A 22,080-nucleotide genomic window follows, 5' to 3' on the forward strand; every position below is an offset into this window, starting at 1 on the left:
GCTCACTTGGAGTAATGATGGTGGGGGTTCTGCGATGAGCAGCGAGAGTGCTAGACCTAGAAGAAAAGGAGAGACAGATTGTCTTTGAAGAATGTTTCTATAACCCTTTCCTTGCCCCTTAACAGATTGCAAGCAGCCTTTCCGTTCAGTCTACCAGTCCCACTTGTATTTGCCTATGCATTACAGGCCGGGAAGGATGGCTTTTGTTAAGGCAAAAACTCCCTGTGGAAATGATTAACTAGCCTTTGTGAGAAAACATTCTTTTGTCAGAAAACACTCACCATGTAAGCCAAGAAGTCTCCTTCCTTCTCAGGATGCCTGAAGTGAAACCAATATCCCAGTTGTTCCCTTTTACCTCTACCTTCCTCGCCTTCCCCACCACACAGAGTCTAGCAAACTCCTACTCATCCTTCACCACCCAGCTCCGACATGGTCTTCCCTGTGAAGTCCTCATCACCTTCACGCCCCGCTGCCAAGGGCCTGGCTCTTCCTTTAGGCGCCCTTGGCACTTGCACACATCCTTCCTCTAGACACCATCCCATTCTCTTCCCTCTAGAAGTGGGGGCTGCTTGAGGGAAAGAAATTTGTCTTACTCGTCTGTGTGTGCCTCGCACCTAACCTGGGCTCCGAACAGAGTGCCAGGTAAATGTGTGTTATAGGGACACATTAGGGGATTGACAAATGATCTTTTATAAAGGCACAGGTGTGTAAATAGACGATTCCTCCTTAGGACCATGCTGCTGAAACTAGATAAACAGAGGTGGCAAGTACAGACAGCCTCAGACAGGAGGATAATATTAAGGAAAGATTTGTTTTAATATTTGGTTTCTGATTCTGGTAGTAGCAGCAGGAACTTTCACATACTGTGATTAGGAAGACAAACGTGCCGCTGTGCAAACAGCGGGAGGATATGACTCCCCTGCCAGCACGTGGTCCAGCTGTCCCAAGTGCTATGAAGACAAGCAAGGCTAAGATAACAGCGGGGGACAGGAAAGGGGGGGGGTCTATTCTTCTTGCTCTGTTATGTAATGTAAACACTTTCTCCTTCAGAAATCCTTGGGACCACTTGTTGTTTGTCTTACTCTTAACCCTTTCACCGTAGACCCGCCCGTGCGCGCCCCGCCCCAGCGGTGGCAGGAAGGCTTTCTTCCTGCGCACGTTGGCGCAGGCACTTGGCTTACCCGTGGTAAATGCACGCGAGTGCAGAGTCTAATGTCGGCCTGTAAATTAGCATCTTGCAGGTCAGGAAGGACTGGTTCGACAGTGGAGGGTTCGCTGTTTCTCCTTCCTGCGTGCTGCGCTCGCACTTCCTGCGCTGTTGTTGCTTTGTGGTATGGCTGTTGAGATGGCTGACGTGTTGCGTGCGTGCGTGTGTGTGTGTGTGTGTAATCTTAGAAATAGTTTTTCTGTAAGACGTTACTTTTAAAGCAAGTGATAAGAAACCACAGAGCACTGAAACCCAGGAGAAAAGCAAAACTTGAGGTTCTGGTTCTCAGGAGGCTTCAAGCATCAGTCAGGCAGCCCCGCTACACTACCGTACTGGGCCTCATCTGTTTTTGCCTGGCTGACAGGAATAGGTAGGGTTTACACTGGTTATGCACGAAGGCAGAATTAATATAACCTTAGACCTAAGGAAGCAGGTTTAACATTGTGAAGCGAATGTATTTAATTCTTGTGGTAGAATACGACACGTCAGCCTTCCCAAGATGACCACTGTATTCTTTTTATGGGGTACAGATAAGCTGACCAACTTTGGCAAGATACGGTCCTCCTTGGTCCTCAGAGTCCATATCTATAAAATGGGATAATAACACCCACCTTGCAGTGCAGTTTGGAAATCTTGTGTTACAGTATTTCTGAAGGCCCAAAATGTAGCAGGGCTCAGTAGGAGAAGCGGGGTTCTGTAATGGAAAAAGCATGGCTTTCAGAGTTGAGCAGACCTAGGTGTGAATACTCAGTTCTACTACCTGTTAGCCCTGTGACTCTGGGCATCCTCGCCGTTGCTCAGTTTTACTCACCAATACGATAGGACTTATAATACCCACTTTACAAGCTTGTTATGAATGTTAAATAAGACCACACATGAAATGCCCAAGAACATAGCTTAAAGAAAGCCTGTCAATAGCAGTTAAAATATCTATATCTGTATTTATGATACATCCCCAGAATTATCTCTCAGAAAGGAGGGTATCATCTGAAATTTTATTTTATATCAAATCTCTCCTGTTATAAGGTTTCTCTCCCAATTCCTTTATTTTGAACACCCAACTACTTTCTGGAAAAGACACAACAGACCTTAAATTACCATAATCAATGATAGTTTTATCCCATAGAGGTCATTTAATGAAATCCTTTTTAAAAAGAAATTTGCCCCAGATATAGTCACAATTACAAATGTTAAATGTAATTGTACATAAACCTTTTAAAAGGTTTTTCTTTTTCTTTGTAATCCCAAGACATAAAAGGGTATACAGTGAAAACCAGATCTCCCTGCCCCTCCTGACCCTCAGTGCCCAGCTCTCTTCCTGGGACAGTTTATTTCTTCCAGAGGAGGCTTGTGCCGTGCCCCCACTGTGCTGGCTTTCAAAGGTAACATCTTAGAGAGATTTCCATATCTGCCACCTCATTCCTGTTAGCACCTTCCTATTTTTCCATCCACAGACTTTTTAAAGATCACTTTAAAAAGCAGTGGGTGTGTTGTGGAGACCACCTGCGGGATGAATGAAAAGCCAGCTAGCTGCTCGCATGTCATGTGGACATGTGGATGGGCTGAGAAGCCAGCCAAGGGCAGCATCGTACATGGACTTTTGTGGTTTTTACTCTGAAAAGGCTAATGAAAAAACAGTATGACGTGCTTTGGGAAAAAATGTCTTAGGTGACTCAAGAAGTGCCAAAGACACACATGGAAAATTCAAATTGTTTTTCCATAAAATGCAAATTGATGAAAGCAGTATCTCTAAATTGGTGGATTATGTTGTACCTGATTTTAAATATGCATGTATAATAAAATGAATGAATTAAATATTACAAGTAGACCCCTGATAATTTCATTGATATCTCTTTAAATGTAAATATTCAGAAACTTTTAGGGTGAATCTTCCCATTAGGAAAATGGAGGCTGGCTTCTGCTGCAGGTTGCTTGAGGCCCATTATTTAGCAGTCCTAGTCTAAACAAGCAGAAATAAAAATAGGCATGGGCTAAAATGTCACCTCTGTTACTAAGGGCCAGCAGGAGGGTTGTTAGCTAGTGGACTTGCTCACCACTGAACTCCAGCATTAAGCGGGCTTACCTGTCCCCAGGTACTACAGAGCCAGACCACCAGCAAGGCAGCCGTCCACTTCCAGGGTAGTGCTCCCAAGGGCTGGCACAAAGCCAAGAGACAAATCGCTTCCATCTGCCCAGGACGCAATACAGGCCCAGAGAGAGGCCAGGAATTCACCTACTGAGGGGCCTTCCCAGGCCGGGAGTGGAGAAGGAGCCTCCCCCACTGATGCGGTGTATTGGGGCATAAAGCAGATACTAATCCTCACCACTTATACAAGGCAAGTAGATTGCTCCACGGCATGTGAAGGGTCCTCTTCTTTCCTCAGGGAAGGAAGGATGTCTTCACCAGAACTCTTGGCATCAGCATGCCTCTTTTGACCTCCAGGTCAACTGAACAGCCCTGATCAGAGAAGCCAGGGGTGGCAAGAGCACAGCTGCCTCGTGACTGAGAATTTAGGGAGTCCTGGAGCTGTCTACCAGGAGGGCTTGCAGAGGGCTTTCTAGCCCAATCTCTGTCCTTTCAGATGAGAGAAAGACCTATCTGGGAGGAGGAGAGGGGGGCAGCTACACATCCCCCAGGAAATGGAGAGTGCTGGGGTTTTCTCCATCATAACACTTCCCAAAGTTTATTTTAATGACTTGTTTAATGTTTGCCTTCAATGCTGGACTGAAGGTACCCTGTTCTCGAGGCGCCCAGTCCCTTGCTCGCAGCACCATCTTTATCATGCAACACAGCGCCTGGCATGTAAGTGTCTGCTGAAAGGATGGATGGATAGAAGGGTGGGTGGATAGTTGGCAAATGTGTGGAGAGATGAGTCAGGAAAATTGTAAAGATTGGAGATAACGTAGAACCCACCTCAGAATCTGGAATGTACCAGGCACTTGAAGATTCCTTTCCAGGTTTGGTAGAAGACCTCTCTTCCTCTGCTGTCTCTGCACTAGGACTTCCTCTGTTTGACTCTGGGTATAACATGGCCAAGAAATCTTTCTTTCCTAGTCAGTAGTGACATTCATTGGCAGGACCATGACATATGAGCCGCTTTCATGAGAATTTAGTATATCACTGCTACAACCACGAGATATCTGAAGAGACACAAATGCCCACAGTGAATTCAAAAAAGATAGTATTCAACAGGAAAGAAAGTGGCTCCTCTAAATAGTAGGAGTAGGGCTGGCTGGAAGCACAGCTAACTTGTCTTCTCTAAGGAAGAAGACACACCTTCTTCAGGAAGGAGATGAATATAAGAATAATTGTCAAGAAATGACTGCGTGTAATAATCCCTTTTCCCTGTCCATTTCAACAGCACTTTTCGGCCTGACCTTGTTATGTAATGTGTCACTTTTCTACCTTGTGCCATGGTCTCATCCGCATGTGGCCAGGAGCTGGATGCCCAGCAGGCAGACACTTTATGCTTGTTGAATGAATGAATGAGGTGATGGCTTTATTTCATCTCCTGACTGATTCCTTGTTATTAGATTCTGCATCTTGCCTTTATGTCTACACCAGTGTCTAGTGCAGTGTTTTGTGCCAACTAGGCTGTAAGCTCTAGATAAATATTTGTTGGATGAATAAATGAATGCCCAAAAGGGTTTCTGGAGGAAAGCCAAGAAGACATTCCTCTGATGAAAAGAATTTGTAAAGAGGCAGGCAGATGCTGGAAGGGAGAATGTGGGGGTGGGGGCTCTTGGAGGAGAGACAGGCCTCTAGGCTGAATGGAGGTAGTGGGTGTGCGGTGGTCTCTAAAGAAATAGCAGAGGAGGAATGATAGAGGAGGAAATTACCCACTAGGAAAAGCAGCTCCATCATGCCGGGAGGAACATGCATTTTGTAGAAACTTCGGGCAAGGAAGTAGGGAGAGGGCCCCAAGGGAGAGGGCTATATGGGACAAGCAAGTGGTTTGGCAAGAGGAAAATGACAATGATATCCAATCATATTCAAGTTACGGCTCCTGTGTCTTTTACTTTCCCCAGCCCTCGGCCCACTCCTTACTGGAGAGAGCTGTTCACCTCCGTATCATGGCCATCCCTCCCAGAAGAGCTGTTCACACTCACAAGTCTATTTAACAACTTTCACTCACTTACCCCATCTCACCCACCCACACTGCATTCCAGCGTCATCAAAAACCCCCTTGTTGCTGAAGCAGTGGGCCCTCATGCTTATCTCGCTCAAACAGCTTCTCACACAACTGGCCACTTCTCCCTTTCTAAATGTCTCTGGTCTTGCCTTTCATGTCAGCCCATCTCGTGGCTTCTCCCTTATCTCTCTGGTCTCTGTCATTCGCCTCTTCCTCTCATCCTTTAACTGTTGGTGCTCGGTGGGAGTTCTGTCGAAGGTCTTCTGTCCTCACTCTGAATGCTCATCTGAGGTCATGTCGTCGACTTCAGTGGCTACAGCAGCCATCTGTGTGTTGGGGCTTTCATTTCTAGATCCCCAGCCCACTTCTCTCTTCTGAACTCCAAGCCTCCTAGATATGTTCACTTGGCTGTCCCATGGGCATCTCTTTCCAACAGGGAAAAGCCAAGTGCATCGCCATCTGCCAGGCCTGCTTCTTCTCTGGTCTGCCCTGTTTCTGTGAATGGCAGCACTATCCATCCAGTTGCTTATGCCAAAACCATTTGTCTTCTGCTCACGCCCAGTGTGATTTTATCTTCTTTCCTTCTCTGCCCACATCTGGTTCCTCACTAAGTCCTGTGGATTCTACCTTCTCAACGCCTTTTGAATCCACCTCATTTTCTCCATCTCCACTGTCACCACTTGAGTTCAGATCACTAGTGTCACCTGCCCAGGTAGCTGCCCACTTCCTTCATTTCCCCCCTTATCTTCCTTTCCTTCCATCTTCTCTTCCTCCAGTCCTGTTTCACACTGCAACTGGAGTGACCTTCTGAAAGTACAAACTGGATGCCGTGTCCTCTCTGCTTATATTTCCCTTTCCCTCTGGAACAAAAGTAAGCCTTTAACATGGTTTTAAAAGCACTTAATTATCTTTCCCCTACTTATCTCTCTAGTTCCTAGCTACTCTGAAACCTACACATACACACAGACACACACAGACACACACACCCGTAGTCCCCGTGTTTCAGTCAGCAGGCTGAACCACTTCTACCTGTCAGTGCCATGTTCTGTTTGCCTCCGGTCCTTCCAGCCATACCTTGGTCTGTGAGTCATACTCCATGAGCCCATTTGTCCACAACGACACTCCTTACCATTGGCTACTATAGTAGATGTCTGGATGATAGAGCATCTCTTTGACTAGGTGTAACATGCTATGATACCAACTGGTAGCTATGCTTCTCTCAGTCTTTGGAGCCTATAATCCTTGATGTTAGACCCTACTCCCCTGGGACTACTCTTGAAGAAACACTGGACGGGAATTATGCTCAAGGCCAGAGATATTGGCCAAGGCATGGGAAGGGCCTAACTGCCCTAGCCCCACTCAGCCTTCCAGAGATTGGGAACTTTTGCCATAGACACTCCTCCTATATACCCTCTTGCTGTACGATTGCCTCTTTATTTGTTTGTATCCCTTAACAGAATGTGAGTTTTGAGTCTGTGAACAATGTCTGTCTTTCACTCATCCACTCTTTATTGAGCATTTGTATACTCTGGGATACAACATTTACAACTGTTGTGCTGTCTATGCCCAGCCAGAGACGAGTTGGGGCTGAACGCAGCCTGGACTCCCATCACCAGTCCATGTGCTCTGACCCAGGACTCTGCCTCCCAGAGGAAGCATCTTTCTCACACAAAGGTGCTGTCTAATTGCCAAGCCATTGCCAAGCCTGCTTGAAAAGGATGCCTTTTTCTAATTCACAAAAGGTACTCGATAGGCTAATGGTGACCCAGGCATCAGAAAACAAGATAAATGAGCCTCTTGCTCTCATAGTGCTGTCTAAACAAAGAAATAAATAAGCACATAGTAAAAATAGTTCAGATGGTAAAAAGACTCTGCAAAGAATTAGAGGCTATCTGAAAGACAGCTTTAGATAAGATGGTCCAAGAAGACATCTCTTAGGAGCCAGAACATTTAAGCTGAGATCCAGATGATAATGAGGCCAGCCATATGGAAATCAGAGGGAAGAAACTGTGTGAGATTTCTAAGACTGCATTGGTCTTGATGGATTCAAGGATGGAAAGACAGGCCAGAGCGCCTGAGGTATAGTGAGCAAGAGGAGAGAGAAACGCATGGCCAGGGAGAGGTGGCCAGGGGCCAGATCTTGCAGAGCTCTGTAAGCCTACTTGCCTTATTCACAGAGGTGTCCCCAGGGTCTGGCTCATTGTATGTATCCAGTAAATACCTGTTGACTGGAAGAAGCTTGTCATGCTCCTCATACCGAACACGTGACCCAGAACTGAGGCTCCGTGCGGCCCCAGTGCCCTCTAGTGACCACAAACTCCAGCCCTAGGCCCTCAGTAGCTTCATCGTCTTCAGAAAAATCTCAGCCTAGCCTTGTCCTTGGGGCCCAGCCAAGTTTCTGGAATTTGTCTTATTAACTTACTACTTTCTGTTAGTTTCTGGAATTTGTCTCATTAATTATTCTCTGCAAGTAGGACTAAATCAGTTACAAAATCCCTGACATACTATCCACAGTGAGATGCACACCAGACCTTGATTCTTTACCCAAGCAGCAGTTTTCAAAGAGAGTACATGCATGTCTAATTTCTCGGGGGAATGCAGGGAGCCTGTATAGGTGGCAAGCATTAGAACACGTTTTTGTATTCCCTAGGCAGCGTGACAACGAGAAAGCTCTGTAGCAGCCTCCACATCTCCAGATGTTACAGCAGTTAGGACGATCTCCAGGTCATCGTGTGGCTCAGGTGTGGCACTGCTGGGCCGGAATGGCCTGACAAGACCACAGCCACAGGCATCACACTCTGGCTTTCACGTAACTTCTCAGGACCCAAGCTTGGGCATGGTGTGCGTGTCAGGGGCATATTGCAGCGTGTGCACGAACATGACGTCCTGCTCGTCCTGTCATTGTTCAGGTTCATTTGGATCCCAACCCATTCTGGGCCCATTAAGCTAATCACCCAACACATTTTGAACTGTGATCTCATTAGGAGGCTGTCCCATGTCTGATTGAAAGCCCTGTTTTCCACCCAACTTCCCTGGAAGCAGCTCACTAACTGCAGCCTGTTTGCAAATGTGTGCATCAAGAAATCAAAAGTGACAGCAGAGACCTGGCTCTTCTGGGAGAGGGGATGGCAGGAGGAGGGGGCCAATCCTTTCACCCTCTATTTCCAAGGCCTGCCTCCCCACCCCCCACCCCCTGGCCCCATGCAATAATTTATGCAGCTTTGCTTGAAGTATTCTTAAGGATGGGTCCTCTCCAACATTCTTGGGAGATATTCTCTAAATTGGTGAATCTTTCACTGCTCGCACTTTCCAGAGGCCCCATGTGTGTTTTTCTGTTGATATAGTCACACGCCACTGAGCGAGCCAGAAGAATCTGGCTCTCCTTGAGGTTTACAGGTGTTTCCTCCTTAGTTGTCACTTACTGGCATGTAGCACATGGCGTTCTCTAAATTTTCTTCATTAATCAGTCCCCGAATTCCTTTACACTTGCTCCTCAGGTGATTCCATCAAGTCAACATATTTCTGGAGCTGAAAATGCCTGCAAGAATAGAGCCTTCCAGCTGCAGTTACCAAAATGAATGGGATTAATGTGTTTCCACCTCACTCCGTGGCCATATGTTTCCACAGGTTCACTCCCAGGAACGTTCCGTGCTCCCCTTTGCGTCCTTGCAAATGCACCCTTAGGCTTATCTGTGTATTTTCTCACTAAGTCTTAAATGCACAAAAATTAAAACGTGTATTGACAATAGCCAGAGTTGGTGAAGGTGTGGGAATACAGGCATTCATTCACGTTGTTGAGAGTTCCAACTGATAACTTCGGAAGAGCATTTTTTAAAATTTATTTATTTGAGAGAGAGAGAGAGCAGAGCGAGGGGCAGAGGGAGAGAGAGACTCTCAAACAGACTCTGAGCTGAGCACGGAGCCCGACACCAGGCTCAATCTCAGGACCCTGAGATCATGACCTGAGCCGAAACTAAGAATCTGACACTTAACCAACTAGCCACCCTAACGCCCCATGGAAGGCTATTTTAACAGCTTTTGAAACAAAAAATACAGAGACCCTTTACCCAGCTTTTAACATATCATTGCAGCTTTGTGTTTAGGAATGGAAAATTAAGTAGCCTAAATGTTCATCAGTTGGAAGCTATTATAAATTAATCAAATACATTTGAGTATACTCATGGAGTGGAAGAACAGGCCACAAGTAAAAAAAAAAAATAATGCCAATATAGATCTCTGTGTACTGACATGAAAAGATGCCTAAGGAATACCATGAAATTCAAGAACAAATTGCAGAACAGTCCATGTGATAGGAGACCATTTTTAAAAATTTTTATTCCAGCCAGTTATAGGACAAAATCTAGGCAGAGTCACATAAATTGATTAATGGTACTTTTTCTGAGGTAGGCGGCTTTCTAAGATATACATTTTTCAATTTTACAATTTTTCTGTTTTTCCACAGTAGGTGTGTGTTCCTTTTAAGTTTAGTAAAAACAACAGAGATCATAAATTATTTTTGTGATGCTTTTGAGCTAGAAAGATGACTTTTTATGACAAGTGCTCTCTATGGCCCCTGTTGTCCTCTCCTTGGGTCTTAGCCACAGAGGAGCTTTCCATGCCCTGACACCAGAATTCTTTGTCCTTCCCCCAAAGCTCAGAATGGCTGTGCTTCTCCTCAGGATTACTTACTTTAGCACAGAAGGTTTTCTTGATAACTTCCAAATTGTAGCACGCACCTCCAGGCCCCTTTAACCAGCTTGACTTTGCTTTGCTTTTTGTTTAATATGTTTGGATTGTTTATAGACTATTTCATGGGAGTGGTCTTATGACCTATTTTTGTAAGATTTTGATCATTTTCTAAGCATTATATCTTTTTTTCTCTCTCTCCACCCCCTCTTTAATGAGAGGAGGTATCTGCTTCCCAGCCTGCTTAGAATTGCTCATTAATGTTTATTTCACAAAATTTTTAAAAGAGGGCCAAGGGGATTGGGCACGGCCTTTTGCTACAGAAGCCCTTGTCTCGTTTCTTTTGCCTTCACTCTTAGCTTTTCCTGAACTAAAACTGTACACGCTACCTCTGTTATTGTAAGAATTATTTTTGTTGGGTCTTTTTACTTCTGCTTTATTTTCAGGGTGGTGACTGATTAGTTGATTTGAGGGAGAGAGTGTGCACGCAAGTGGGGCGAGAGGCAAAGGGAGAGAATCTCAAGCAGACTCCCAGCCCAGCAGGGAGTCTGACATGGGGCTTGATCTCAGGACCCATGAGATCACAACCTGAGCCAAAACCAAGAGTCCGACACTTAGCCAACCAGGTGCCCCTAAAAATAAAACCTTAAAAAAGAGAGAGAGAGAGAAACCACCTAGCACTCCAATGAATTTATTTCTCATTTATTTAAATTTTTACACAAGCAATATGATCAGAAAATTAGAAAATGCAGGTGACCAAGTGAAGAGAAAAATAAAAATCACCTATATTTTCACTATCAGGTATAGCTACTGTTAATAATTGGGTTTATACCCTTATAGATCATTTCTATGTGTGTGTAGATAGATAGATAGATAGATAGATAGATAGATAGATAGATAGATAGATATTTTCTAAAAATGGGATTATATTTAATAAATTGTTTTATAACCTGATGTAATAATACTTAATGCAGCATAAGTATTTGTCTGTCATTAAAGAGAGGTGATAATAGCAAGCATGGAGTTTACTAATGCCAGGCACCAGACTAAGTATTTCATACATGTTAGCCCATCCTCTCCTCACAACATGCTATACGCTGGGTAGTATTATTACTCCCATTTTATAGATAAGAAAAACTGAGGCAGAGAAATGAGATAAATTGGTTAAGGTCAAACAGCTAGTAAATGACAAAGCTAGGTTTTGAACGGAGACAGTCTAGTTCCAAAGGCCATGCTGTTGACCACAAAGCTGTGACCCACACCATCCTTTTCATGGCTATATTATAGGATGATTTATTTAACCACTTCCTTTTTCTGGGCTGTTAGATCCCCTGTTGTTCACAAAGCAGCGATGAACACCTTGCACATATATTTACCTGCACACATTTTCATTTACTACCTTAGGCTGAATTCCCATGGATAGAATTGCTGAGTCCAAGAGTTTACACACTTTTTAAAAGTTTGGATGCCAATTAGTCATCTTTTTAAACAATATATTTTCTAAGCTTCTTTGACCCTCTTTGTTCCTTTCCAAAAGTGTATAACTGTCTTCTGGGTCCAATGATAGTTTTTTTTTTTTCTTAAAACATGGAGCTTCTTCCCTCCTACTTCCTCTCCCTTATTTCTGCATCATACCCATTTCTCTAAGATGGTTAACAAAATAACACAGTTTCCACAAGCATTAAGCTTTCTGGTATCGTAGTTCCGGTACCTTACACCTCCCTCACTGTAACTCTTTGGTGGGGTTCTGTACACAGATGGAATGCTGCCCACCCTTTGACTTGATGTCAGTCTTTCCCACAGCTCTTTTTTTCCTTTCCTTTATTTTGTCTTTCAAGCTTTACAAGATCGAGGTAACAAACCTGCTATGCTATATATATATATATATATATATATATATATATATATATATGTTTTTATTCAATACATGTAAATGGGATTGGGTGCCTGCCAAGAATGACTGATGTGTCGGAAGCTTGGAAGACAGCTTCCTGCTCTCATCCCACTTTTTCCTCGCTTTCATTTTATGACCTTGAGAAAGCCACTTGATCGGTGCTGTGTTTCATTTTCCTCATTTGCCAATTGAGGAAGGTGAACTAAATGACCTAAAAAACCTATTCCCGGTTTGGGGGGGAGGAGTGTAAAGTAGAGCTTTGAAAAGTATTGTGTGAACTTGGGGCAAATGTGCACATGGATGGGGCAGGGTTGCAGGCAGCTAAAGATGTATTTCAACATATTAAAAATATTTTATGCCTTGTCTCTTGACCAAGGTCTCCTAACAGTGTGCTTTAGTGGTTTGTGAAACATGTCTCTAAGACCAAGGTAATTATAGTTGTTCCACTGAAGCATGACAAATGGCCTCTCACTTTGAATTCTTTAATGGGAAAGAAAAACCTTCCATGACAACAGCATTGGCACTTAATTACAGGCCCCAGATCTGGGGTAAGAAGAGAGAGGGTTGAGGCTGTGGTCTAGAGACAGACAACAACCTGGGGAGAACGAGGACAGGGTGATGGAACACTGACAACTACACAAGGACAACATCAGTGGGGCTACATCTAGAACTTGCTGTTTGCCAGGCGCTGTCCCAAGAACTTGAAAGCCGGTATCTCATTTAATTCCCACGGTGACCCTAAGAGATAGCTTAGGAGGTAGGCACTTTTATTTCTTCTGTTTTACAAAGATGAGTATTGAGAGGCTCTTAAAGAAGTTAAGTGACCTGCTTCAAGTTATTCAGCCAGTCATTGTCAGAGGTAAAATTTGAACTTTGAGAGTTCAGGCTTTTTGAATGTCTGTTACATGCCAGGCACCCCTCTCGGGGCTGGAGATGCACAAGTGAATGAGGCAAAATGCCTGTTTATATGGAGTTTGGCTAATAGTGGGATGAGCCCAGTAATAACAAGCCAACAAATCAATAAATAATTTCAGATGGCAATAAATGCTATGAAGGAGAGTGCCCAGAGTTGGGGGAAGGCTTCTTTACACAAGATTGTCAGGGAAGGCCCCTGGGAGGTGACATGTGAGCTGAGCCCTGCATAATGGAGCAAGTCAGCCATGCAAAGATGTATTGGACCCTCTACAAGGGCTCATAAGAGCTTGGCTTGCTCTAGGAACAGGGAGAAAGTTAGCATTTCTGGGTAAGTGTAAAAGGGCAAAGTGTCTGCAAAGAAGTCAAAGAGGCAGGCAGGGACCAGATGACACAGGACCTTGTAGGCCACAGTAAGAGGTTTGTGTATCTTATTCCAAATGCGGAAGGAACACATTGCAGAATGTTAAGCAGGGAAGGATTATGATCTCCAGTCTCTATAGGCAGCCTTCTTCACCTCTGGGTAGTATTGCTAACAAGGAACTACTAAAAAGGGATAAATCGTTTCTGTAGCATGCAGGGCAGCCTAAATGAAAGTTATAAAGTTAGGAGCCAGTGTTTCAGATGAAACAATTTTCTTGGTTTTTTCACAAAACAGCAAGGCTGTAATGGACAGGGAGGGAGAGATCCTTTCATCTAAACTTCTGACTTCAGTTAAGAAGACCTTTTGGGCACATTGGTGGCTCAGTCAGTTAAGCAACCAGCTCTTGATTTCGGCTCAGGTCATGATCTCAGGGTTGTGGGATCGAGCCCTGCGTCCTCAGGCTCTGTGCTCGGCGGGGAGTCTGCGCAAGATTCTCTGGCTCCCTCTCCTTTTGCCCCTCCCCCCCATACATAAATAAATCTTTTAAAAAATGACAGAAGACCATAGGAGATCCAAGAGGAGCATCTGAGCTCTATTTAAAACCTGCATAAAGAAGACTACTTCCCTTTGGGGACCTTCCCTCAACATGCAGGGAGGCGCGCTCTAGGTACGGAACATTCTTGACCGCATCTTGGTCTGGGAATTATGCTCGCCTCACAGAACAAATCTCATCCCAAATAATAAGACATTATAGCATTGTGTAGATGACATCTCAGGGATTTACATTTCTATGCAGTCTGGTGTGTGTGTGTGTGTGTGTGTGTGTGTGTGTGTGTGTATCTTTCTCTGAAAAATATTTTTGAAAGTGCCATCAACATTTTTAACATACAGGACCTGACTTTTCTGATAAGGTGGTATTATATGGATGTTTCTATCTTATTTGTAAACTTGTCAACTTGATTTATTTTACTTGAATGCTTTCTATCAACAAATACTCATGTTAATTCATTAAAACTGGTTTATGTCCTATATAGGGTGAAATTTGTGGCTTGTTTGGGTTAAAAGCTCACTGTTAAAAGATACTGTTCTACTTTGACAAAACTATGAAGAATCTCACTTTTATCAGCAAACTACGTTTGGTTAGCAACGTAAACCTTTATTAATGCACTGTATTTGTGTGTGCACTTACACGCTGCTTATGGGTAGGTTCCTGACATACAGACCTAACAGTATGGATTTGTTTGAATGAAACTACATTTGAAGGCATTTAGTTGCCTCTGTGATCTGGTGGGCCCCAGAGAGCAAGACATTAATTGTGAAAGAATTTAATTTAAGCTACACAGCTGTAATTAAGTAGGATTTGGGGAAGTTCACTATTCTTGTGTTCGTTTTTATACAAATAGCATATTTGTTTCTCGGGAGGGAAAACATTTTCGAACTATCTCAGTGCAAGAGGTCAGAGACGATCTAGTCCTTGGCACGAAAGTAGTATGTGACAGTAGCATCAGGACACGGGTGGTGGGAGGATGGCTGTCTGATGCCTGGGGCTGCAGAGTGACAAAGACAGTTCCCTCACATACAGGTGCTGAATTAGAGAACTCTTACAGTTCCCCCAGCTCAGCGTTCTGTGATTTGAGGGAAAGGATTCTACCCTCTGGCTGTTTAAGCTACAGTACGTTTTACCAAGGCCTTGTGCTACAAGCCCAGGAGGGCTCTAATGACTCCGTCAGAATTATAAATTCAGCTGTCAGCGCTGCGATTGTTGAATCAACTGAACAAGCAGATTTTCTCCCATTGTCCGCTTTCTAGATTGATGAATAAGAATTTCATCCCTCCATTTTGTTGTAACTCTTCCACTCTGACACTTCTGATGGCTGGGAGTTGTTCTAGAAATTTCCTAAGTCACACATTAGAGTAAATTCAAGGAGATAACGCGATTCCAATTGAATCATCAGTGTCTCTGCTGTCAGACCCCGTCATTTTAGGAGTTCAATTGGTTGAGTTGCACAACTTCCCAGATTTAATATTACATACTTGCCACTTTAGGTCTTGCCCTCAAGTCTTAATAAATGGGCTAAAGGTCTGATGGGAAACTGTGAGATAAATTATATGTTTATTATGCCAAGTTAAGTAAATACTGTTTGAAAGGATTACTAGAGGGTACAATCAAGTTAATTGCTTCAAAAATCTCTTTTGATTTACTGAGCTCTATGAAAATGGTTAAGCAATTGATTTCTGTCATGGTAAGTGATCTGAAGAGAGCGGTGTTGGGTCCGTGAGGGTTGCCATGCACATTTCCTCCTTCATGGCTGGAACCGTCCCATAAATGAGCAGAGAGGGCCCCCTGGGACCAGAATGCAAGTACTGCTGACAGACTGTTGTTCCTCCAAAGAAGACACATGTTGACAGTTTGACGTTCAGGCTGACAGACTGATTTCTTTTCTTTTTTATTCTAGATGCTGAAGAATACCAGCCTCCGATATGGAAATCATACTGTGAGTATTTGAAATGAGAATCTCCTCAGAAGTCTCCAGTAGGCCTGCCTTTTGAACAATTCTTGCCATTGATTTAATGCGCACAAGCAGTCCCACATCATGGCACTGCAAACCCAATCTTTCTTTTTAATTAAGGAGAGATTTTAGTCAGAGTAGACTGCACAGCATCCTCCCCTGGCCAGGACCCCAAGGAGCAGGCTGCCTGTGACCCATTTCGGGAATGCTTAGGGAAAAAAAGAGAGACATTCTGACTCCCTGCTTTTTGGTTTGGAGTTTTCCTTTTCTTTTTCACAGAGTTGGTCAGCAAGGGCGAATGTGTTGACTTCCATGAATTACATTCTTAGCTGATCATCCTGTAGCTGTAATATCATATGACACTGACCACAGAAAGCAAAGGATAGCAAAGGATAATGTTTGGTCACTACGGGTGATGTCTTAGATACAGATCATAACCGGTCATCAGTCAGCAATTCAACTCCCTTCATGAAGGCAGGCAGTTGTCGTCATGTCAAGCTCATTTTCTCTTTCCTTAGTAACATCTGCCTGACTAAGTCATTCTCCAGCAAGAGAGGGAAGGAGTGTGGTAGGTGGGAAACCCGCTGTGCTGACAGCCAGGGGACACATGTTCCTTTTCAGGCTTGAGTCTGGACAGCAATAATAAGAATAATTAGTACCACCATTACTGATGTTACCGTTGTCTCTCCCACCCATGAGACCTCCCCCATGCCAGCCGCTGTGCCAGATGTGTGCCGGAGCTCTCAAATTCTCACCACAGCCCTAAGCGACGATGGCCACATACAAGGAAACCACAGCTCAGGGAGGTTTAGTAACTTGGCATATGGTCTGCATCTCTGAGTGCACTGGACTGGCATGCAGAGTAGAACCCAGAAGGCAGCCTGACCCACAGCCTGCAAATTTTCAAGACATCTTTCCTTCCACTTAAATTTTTTAAAAGATTTAGTTAGTTAGTTAGTTATTTGAGAGAGAGGGAGAAAGAGAGCGTACGCACGTGCGCCCTTGGGAGTGGGGAGAGTGACAGAGGGAGAGAATCCCCAAGCAGACTCCCCACTGAGCGTAGAGCCCTACATGGGACTCAATCCCACGACCTGTGGAAACCAAGAGTGGAATGCTTAACTGACTGAGTCACCCAAGCACCCCTCTGCTTTAAATTTTATACATACATACATATGCACGCACACACACACATATATATACATACACTCATGTATATATCTGTTACAAAAGCAATACAAAGCTGCATACAAGACAAACATTACAAAATACATAAAGCTGAGAGTGAAATGTTTCATGATTGACAAACCAGCCCCTGCCCCATATTCCACGTCTCTTTCCTGCTTCCTGGTAGCTGACCTCTCAATTTTGGAAGGCGCATCCTTCCAACTGTTCAGAACACACTGGCTTAATATGATGGCATTTTTGTGGTTGCTCCCTTTTGAAAAAAATGGGCTTATGCTGTACTTGGTGTCCTTCAACTTGCTTGTTTCACTTCACAAATACCTTGCTTTTATCTTTCCATGTCAGCATATATAGAGGCCCCTCATTCTTATTACATGAGTCTGTTCTTCCATCTGTGAAATAAAGGGGTTGTGCTGGGTCTCTAAGGGCCCTTCCAATCTAATGTTCTGCATTCTGATCTTCTATTTTAAAAGGCAGTGCTAATGACTTAGTAATTGGATGTTTTTGTTTGTTTGTTTCCTAATGGAGTGTGAAGAGCTCTGACAGTAAATCAACAAAATATCTGTAGTGAGAGGCACGGGGTGTTCCATGACTTACTGTGCTTTGCACACTGCTTTGCACATAGCCTTGCATACATTAAGTAGCCAATAAATATTTGTTGAGTGAATGCCACCACAGAGAGCTCTACTGAAGCAAAAAGATGGCGTTGGCTCAAATTCATTTCGCCTTTTGCTGCGAGGCCTTGGACCACCTAATATATCTCGTAAAAGGGCTTCTGTGTCCTAAGGAAGGTAGAAAACACATTGCTAATTACATGTTTACAATATCAATTTCACCCTCGTGTATTGGTTTTAAGTTTGGTTTGGGGGGGTCTAACCAAGCTTTTTTTTTTTTTTTTAATTTGCTCTAAAATCATAAAACATTAGACACTGAAGGGATAGGTGAGGCCATTTAATACAAACTTAATGGCATTTATGAGATTACTCTTTATTACATCCGACTAATAGTCATCCTGGCTGCATTTGAGGACCTCTAGTGATGCATAACTCCAAAACTGAGGGGAGTATGCCACCAGATGAACCATTCATGGCATCAAAACCACATTGCCTTAAATTATACAGAGCATTGCTGAAAAAGAACTCTCTTTTGGCTGTCCTCGATCCATAAATCATTTGAGTTTGGATGTTGGGCCACTTACAAACTCACCTGACCATATTATTCCCAAGCTCATGCTACTCTATCTGATTCCCAAGACTGTCATCTAGTCCTTTGGTCTTTCAGCAGACATAACGGGGAACACCTCCTGCATGCTAGAGCATAACTATTAGGAATCAAAAATGACTAACTTGCGATCCATATTTTTCTCCAGTTTACAGTCTTGTAAGGGAGACAGATATAAACCAATTAACTTAAAATGCAAATGGCTTTGGTAATAATATACTCCTCCACCTCCTGGGATTAGAGAAGACTTTGTAGAAGAAGTTACATGTGTATAGAGGTCTTGAAGGATGAGCAGGAGAAGGAATCTTAGGGCCCTGCAGAGCTTCACGAGACACTTTTTAAAATCCAAATACACTAAAACTGTAGCATTTTCCTGATCTGAAAGCCCAGGAAATTTTAGAGTATGAAATGTGCTTTATTTTAAATAACCTGTTGTTAGACCCATTTTGAACCTTAGGACTCACCAAGCTCTTGTCTTTGAAATGTTCACAAACCATCCTTTGAAAGATAATTTTAGATATTGATGTCAAACTCATTAGCATATCATTTGTGGAATCCACATTTTTCCATCACACACTTTTTTTTTCAAACTCTAATGATTATTTGGTACTTTGAAATCTCATATTTACTGGAGGCAGCAGAGTTTTGCCATTATAGGGCTTGATTCTAAAAATTATGATTTTCAATTGTTACAGAAGCATATAGGTATGTCTTAGCTTTTATTGCCTATTGTTGGACATAACTTTGATTTACTTGATATCAGATTCTTATCATGAGGCACAAGTCCCAATTATGACATTATTCCTAAGAGAAAATTAGTCTACTTGATGATAATCCACTTTAGAAAGTGGTTTCTCAGGTTTAATGCTAATTGCGATGCTCTTGGTTGCAAGTGTCTACAGTTTACTTTCCTGATACTTAGAGCGAAGTCTTAGAACTGAGTCTCAGCGCTGACTGACCTGCATCACCCATTCCTAACTCCAACACTGTGGTCAAAGAGTTGGGATATGCTGCTGCCCTGATCCAGTCGGAGACCAACCCTATATAATCCACAGAACTGGAAACTTTTGAGTGCTGTTGCAACGGGGAAGATGGAAATGGATGTTGGGAGGGCAACCACAAGTGTCTGGCTTAGAAATGTAGAGGGGGGCGCCTGGGTGGCACAGCGGTTAAGCGTCTGCCTTCAGCTCAGGGCGTGATCCCAGCGTTATGGAATCGAGCCCCACATCGGGCTCTTCCACTATGAGCCTCCTTCTTCCTCTCCCACTCCCCCTGCTTGTGTTCCCTCTCTCGCTGGATGTCTCTATCTCTGTCTAATAAATAAATAAAATCTTTAAAAAAAAAAAGAAATGTAGAGGAATAGGAACCTTAAAAACCAACTCTCTCTGTATTTTATTTAAAGTAGATCGTTCATTCATTTACTCACCACTCATTCAGAAAATACATATTAAGTTTTTGCCTTAAGCCAAACACAGTGCTTAGAGTTGTGCGGCCAAAGGGATGGATAAGCCCGGGTCTTGACTCTGAGCACCACGATGTCACATGATGTCCTTTAACCCCCTGCATTCTCTGCTCCCCTCCCTTTCTTAGAACCTAATGCTATCACTTACTGGGCTGTTTCCATAAGAATAATCTTGTCCCAAAGTATCATATATCTGCAGCTAGTCCTTAGTATACAAGACCAAACCCCAAAACATTGATGAAGTCACTGAGAAAGTTTTGGTTTCAATTTTCTAAAAGAAAAAGCTGTCTTTAAGTTCACTTAAAAAAAAGAAAAAAAAGCCACATTTGAAACTTTAAACCAGAACTGTATGAACTGTATGCCCTAAGCAGAGAAGTTCACAAGTCAGCCACCCTGGGTATACTCTGAAAAGTTTTATTTTCTAAGAGGCCAAGTGCCAATTAGACAGCAGATGCTGGGGCCGACAGCTGTCCCGGGAGACAGTCCTAGGCAGTAGGTCAAGCAGTCATAGCTTGTGCCTGTTTTCCTAAAGAGGAGTTTAGAACCTCAAAACCCTGCTCCACTGACCCCCTGAATCAGAATAGCCTAGGGGAATATTTATAATAACAAATCCTCAGCCCTACCCCCAGATTTCTGAATCAGAAGAATGGGGGGATCGGCAATTTATCACATCCCATAGGTTTTTCTTCTGCACACTTAACCCGAGACCCCTCGTCTTGAGGCTACGTGGCCTCATCCCTGGGTTCTTCACAGTGCCATTAGACAAGAGGAGAACTCAGTCCCCCTTAAGGCTGGACATTCTGTTAGCGAGGAGGTAGGAGGTGGGGTTAAGGTAAGAAGACCTCCAAAGCACCTACTATTTCTCACTCACACCCAAGAGTTTTCCCCATGAAGACTGGGAAGCCATGGGCTTCCTTCCCATGAGCAGGGTGGTACTGGGCTCAGTGTCACAACCAAATGTCTGGGTTGGGCTCCTGGGTCTGCATGTCCTCTTCAGAAAGAAGTGGCTATAAGAAGCCATTCCTGAAGGGTCTTTAAGGAACTGATGGGTGTGGACTGGGCTTTAGCACCACCCAGGCTACGGGCTCTCGATTGGCATCCGCAGGAAGTGGAGTGATTATTGTTACAAGAGAGCGCTTCCAGTTCTCTTATTGAAGACAAAATAAAACATTCTTTCAGTGAGCTCTGCATTTTTCAATGTGCTTCAGGTTGCTTGGGGAGCAAGGACTCCTCCCCCTCCACATTCCCCAGTGACCACACCCCCTGCCCAACAGCTCATTCCAGTGCTAAGAATTAATCGCCTGCTATAGAGTGCCCAGGGCAGGGGAGTGCCTGGAACATATTTGGAACATTGCTACAGCAGCAAATTCCATCGTATCACCTCTTAACTCACAGAACCACCCAAGAAGTGACATACGTTATTGCATTTTGCTTGTGAAATGTGTTTGTTGAACAACAACAACAACGAAATTCAAGAAGTGACACTTTCAGATTATGTGACATGTTCCAGTTTGTATTAAATGTGCCTCAGAGGTTTTTTTCATGGACGGTGGTTTTGTTATAGCTAATCTTGAAAAGGAGGGACTGAGACTCTCACTCGAAGCTAAGATAGGCCCATTTTTTATATGGCTACCATTGCGGTTGGTTGCCATCTCATTATCTTTATAGAGACACATAATCCAGATGGTCCACAGGCTTCTGTGCCTATTTGCCAACTTCTCTTGCTTAGAGCGGCACCAAACAGATCGGTTCCTGAGACCTGCTCACTGAGAAATGGCAATCAATCAATGATGGGTGCTGCCCAGGGACCAGGAAGGAGACCTGGTGTCTCTGGCTTGAGAGGTTTGTAAGGGCCCCTCAAAGTTGCCCCCGGCTCAGTTTCTGAGACTAGTGAACAATGGCATTTCTCTTTACTAAACCCTAGAAGGTCCTCAGAGGACACAGTGGTGGACTTTAGCCTGTCCAGAATGTTCCTTCCCCTGTATCTTCTGGGATTGTTAATGGCCTCTCAGTCGTTTGCTGTTTCAAGGCTCTTCCCTCCATTCAATCCGTCATTAAGCCCTGTCTGTTCTCCTCTGCAATCAACTCACCTTCTTATCTGTGTTTCCACCAGTGTTGTCTTAACACACATTTTCACAATGATCTTGATGTACAACTGAAAGGCTGTTCTCTCTTGATTCCCTGCCTTCAAGGCTCCTCCTCTGATCCTTCAGGGCGGCAAAGGGAAGTGGCCCCACTCCTGGCTGCTGAACGTTAGAATCTCCAAAGAGCTTCAAAAACAAAACAAAACAAAAACAAATTTGGGGGCTTTTCACCAGACTGTCAGAGTGAGCGTTGCCAGCAAGCAGCCCCAGTCCCACATAGGACCTCTCCACCGTCTGCTTTAGGGAACCACTGGCAAGGCTGAAAAACACAGACCTTGGGATCTGGAAATCAGGCTTTATATCTCGATTTCCTCATACTATCTGTGTGACCTTGAGCTTCTTCAAAGCTTGGCATCTCTACTGCT

At 43.8% G+C, this 22,080-nt stretch overlaps 1 protein-coding gene across 3 annotated transcripts in view; it reads left to right on the forward strand.

Annotated features, from left to right (window-relative positions):
• The window catches only part of LOC117804103 (beta-chimaerin), a 228,363-nt gene that overhangs the window by 172,143 nt on the left and 34,140 nt on the right, over positions 1-22,080 (forward strand). For all 3 annotated transcript variants that reach the window (XM_034669694.1, XM_034669701.1, XM_034669706.1), the window contains one exon: positions 15,653-15,691. In XM_034669694.1, the coding sequence (XP_034525585.1) occupies positions 15,653-15,691 (39 nt within the window). The remainder of the gene's footprint in view (positions 1-15,652; positions 15,692-22,080) is intronic.

This window comes from Ailuropoda melanoleuca, chromosome 1 (genome assembly GCF_002007445.2).
Source record: "Ailuropoda melanoleuca isolate Jingjing chromosome 1, ASM200744v2, whole genome shotgun sequence".
Classification (NCBI taxonomy): Eukaryota; Metazoa; Chordata; class Mammalia; order Carnivora; family Ursidae; genus Ailuropoda; species Ailuropoda melanoleuca.